The sequence below is a fragment of the Silene latifolia genome, chromosome 11 (assembly GCF_048544455.1).
Source record: "Silene latifolia isolate original U9 population chromosome 11, ASM4854445v1, whole genome shotgun sequence".
NCBI lineage: Eukaryota > Viridiplantae > Streptophyta > Magnoliopsida > Caryophyllales > Caryophyllaceae > Silene > Silene latifolia.
The window spans coordinates 72,121,246-72,124,218 of record NC_133536.1 but is presented as its reverse complement, the minus strand read 5'-3'; the positions used below and the strand labels follow the sequence as shown (position 1 = coordinate 72,124,218).

The window sequence follows — 2,973 nt, the reverse complement described above, 5'->3', positions numbered from 1 at the left end:
GCAATTTCAATTCTAATCAATCTCAATTTCAATTTCAATTTTAATTTGAATTAATTAATCGATTTCAATTAATCTCGCTTTCCAATCCTATTTTTAAATCATATTCAAATTTATTCTTTTGTTATGTGGTTGTGCAAGTTTGACGTGTACTTGTGTATGTTATTCGCAACATGTCCTATTTCTATACAAACATTTCAAGAAGTATCATTGCAAGCGGGAAGTCATCCATCAATCGCAAATCCTTATATAAATTATAATCAATTTTTGTGTATTACACACTTTTTTTATACATCAAATTTTTGGTTACTAAAGCAGAAACACTCCTTGAATTCCCTTTGTGTCACATAGGTAGCACCAAAACAGACACAGACACGTGATACGACATTACAGGAAATTTAGACACATGACACGTTATTTAAATTTAATAAAATATATATTTTATAGTTGTAAATGACGTATGATTTTATTTTTATAATATTATAAGGAATATCGTATAGTTTATATTAGGCCCAATACGGATGTCCGACAATGTAATCTATATAAGCCAAGTTAGGCTAAGTGATCAATACGATTTACCATTTCATCTATCTTAACATGGTATCAGGTTCAGGTTCCCTTCCGAAACCCTAAAAAAAAATCCTAATTCGCAAAAACGAAGATCCTTTCCTCTGCCTCCATGGCAGGCGACGATGACGTCCCACCAAACCCCAAAATTGACTCAACTTCACCTTACTATCTCGGTTCTCTCGCTGTTCCCGAGGCCAAAATTTCAAACGTTGTCCTCCGTCGTGACAATTACGACGATTGGAAGAATTCCATGCGTATGTCTTTGAAATCGCGACGCAAATTCGGTTTCATTGACGGTTCTCTTAAAAAGTCGACTGATCCTTTTTATCTCGAAAATTGGGAAGTGGTTCATGGCACCCTTGTGCAATGGATCCGAAACACCATTGATCCGTCCCTCCTCGACACGATTTCCTATGTCGAGGACGCTTCTGTTTTGTGGAACGACTTAGCCGCGCAATTCTCGGTGGTTGATGGTACTGTTATTCATAATCTCAAAACTCAAATCAAAAATTGCGTTCAAACCAAAGGTATGGATATCACTACTTATTATGGCAAACTCAAAAATCTTTGGGACTCCCTTGTTGTTCATGAGCCCCCCTTTTCCTGTAAATGTGGAAATTGTAGCTGTAACATTGGTCAAGACGCTGTCAAACGTCAAGATTCTGAGCGGCTACATCAGTTTTTAATGGGATTAGACTCGACTTTATATGGTCACATTCGATCCCAGCAGCTTCAATTGGACCCGTTACCTTCCCTTACCCGTGTTTATCATGCTATGCTTCAAGAGGAGCGCCTTCGTGCTTCTCCCACGGCTGTTGTCGATGCCTCTGATATGGTGGCGTTTGCAACCATGCGTCCTCCCCTTGATTCACGTAACCAGGAACGTGGGGAAAGGCATGGTTTATTTTGTCACTTCTGCGATACTCGGGGTCATGAATTACATAATTGTTACATTAAGTCACAGCGGTTTTCGGAATGGTGGGGTGACCGTCCCCATACCCTCGCTGATTTGCGTCGTTCTCACGCTAACAAAGCCTCGCGTGGGTCTGGTTTTGCCTCGGCTGGTGGGTCTGGAACGGGGACTGCTGCTGCTGCCTCGGTAAGCGCGCCAGGAAACGGGTCAGGAGCTGGTACTGTGCACGCCAATATGCTTACTACGGGCGTTTCCACCAATTCCGTTCTTACTTCGGATCGTCTCAGTGGTATGTGTTCTTGGATTATCGATACAGGGGCATCAAATCATGTAACCGGTGATTTATCTTGCTTGACGGATTGTTATACAATTATGGCTCGACCCGTTGGTCTCCCGAATGGGCAACGAGTTGAGTCCACACTTATGGGCTCGGCTTTCATTAATTCTTCTCTCACTCTTACTCAAGTTCTTTATGTACCAAGCCTTACTTGTAATTTACTGTCCGTGTCTCAGCTAGCCTCCACTCGTGATTTTATTTTTGAATTTGCTAAAAGTTCTTGCTTGATACAGGACCGTTCTTTGAAGACGACGATTGGAGTAGGTGAGCTACGGGATGGATTGTATTGGATTCGTGCGTGTTCTGTTTCAGCGGGTATTCATCAAGTAAGTGCCTCGGGCTCTCGTGACCTTTGGCATCGTCGTCTTGGGCATCCCTCTGATCATGTCGTCAAGACTATTATTCCTTTTGCTAGCTCTTTGAATTTTAATAAAGATTGGGTTTGTGATGTCTGTCATTTGGCTAAACAACACCGCAATAGTTTTTCCAATAATGAACAGCGTGCTTTAGACATTTTTGATCTTATACATTGTGACTTATGGGGTCCTTATAGGATACCGTCTTCGTGTGGTGCGAAGTATTTTTTGACGATTGTGGATGATTTTTCCCGTGCTACATGGGTTTATTTATTGCTCGATAAAACAGAAGTTACGGATATGTTCATGAATTTTATTAATATGGTTTCGACACAATTTTCTAAAACCCTTAAAGTGGTGCAAAGTGATAATGGAACCGAATTTAATTGCATGGCTGGCTATTTCTTTGCTCATGGCATTCGTTTTCAAAAGTCTTGTGTTGGCACGCCTCAACAAAATGGGCGGTTGAGCGAAAATATCGTCACATTTTAAATGTGGCGCTCTCTCTTTTATTTCAGGCCAACTTAGATAAGTCTTTTTGGGGAGAAAGCATTCTTACCGCTGTTTTTCTCATAAATCGCGTCCCGTCTCCGTTGATTGATAATAAAACTCCATATGAATGTTTGTATGGTGTCCGCCCGTCCTATGTCAACCTGCGTGTTTTCGGTTGTCTCGCTTTTGCCCATAATCAAAATGCCCGTGGAGATAAATTTGAAAAAAGGGGTCGGAAATGTATTTTTGTTGGGTATCCAAGTGACAAAAAAGGGGTGGAAATTGTTTGATCTCGACACAAAAACATT

General features: G+C 41.0%; 1 protein-coding gene across 1 annotated transcript; it reads left to right on the top strand.

Moving 5' to 3' along the window:
- Positions 1-676: 676 nt before the first annotated feature.
- Positions 677-2,665, top strand: LOC141613544 (uncharacterized). The gene has a single exon (XM_074432281.1). The coding sequence runs from the start codon at positions 677-679 to the stop codon at positions 2,663-2,665; it is 1,989 nt and encodes a 662-aa protein (XP_074288382.1).
- Positions 2,666-2,973: the final 308 nt, after the last annotated feature.

Coding starts and splice junctions, on each gene's coding strand:
- LOC141613544 (XM_074432281.1), top strand. CDS start 677: ATGGCAGGCGACGATGACGTCCCACCAAACCCCAAAATTGACTCAACT.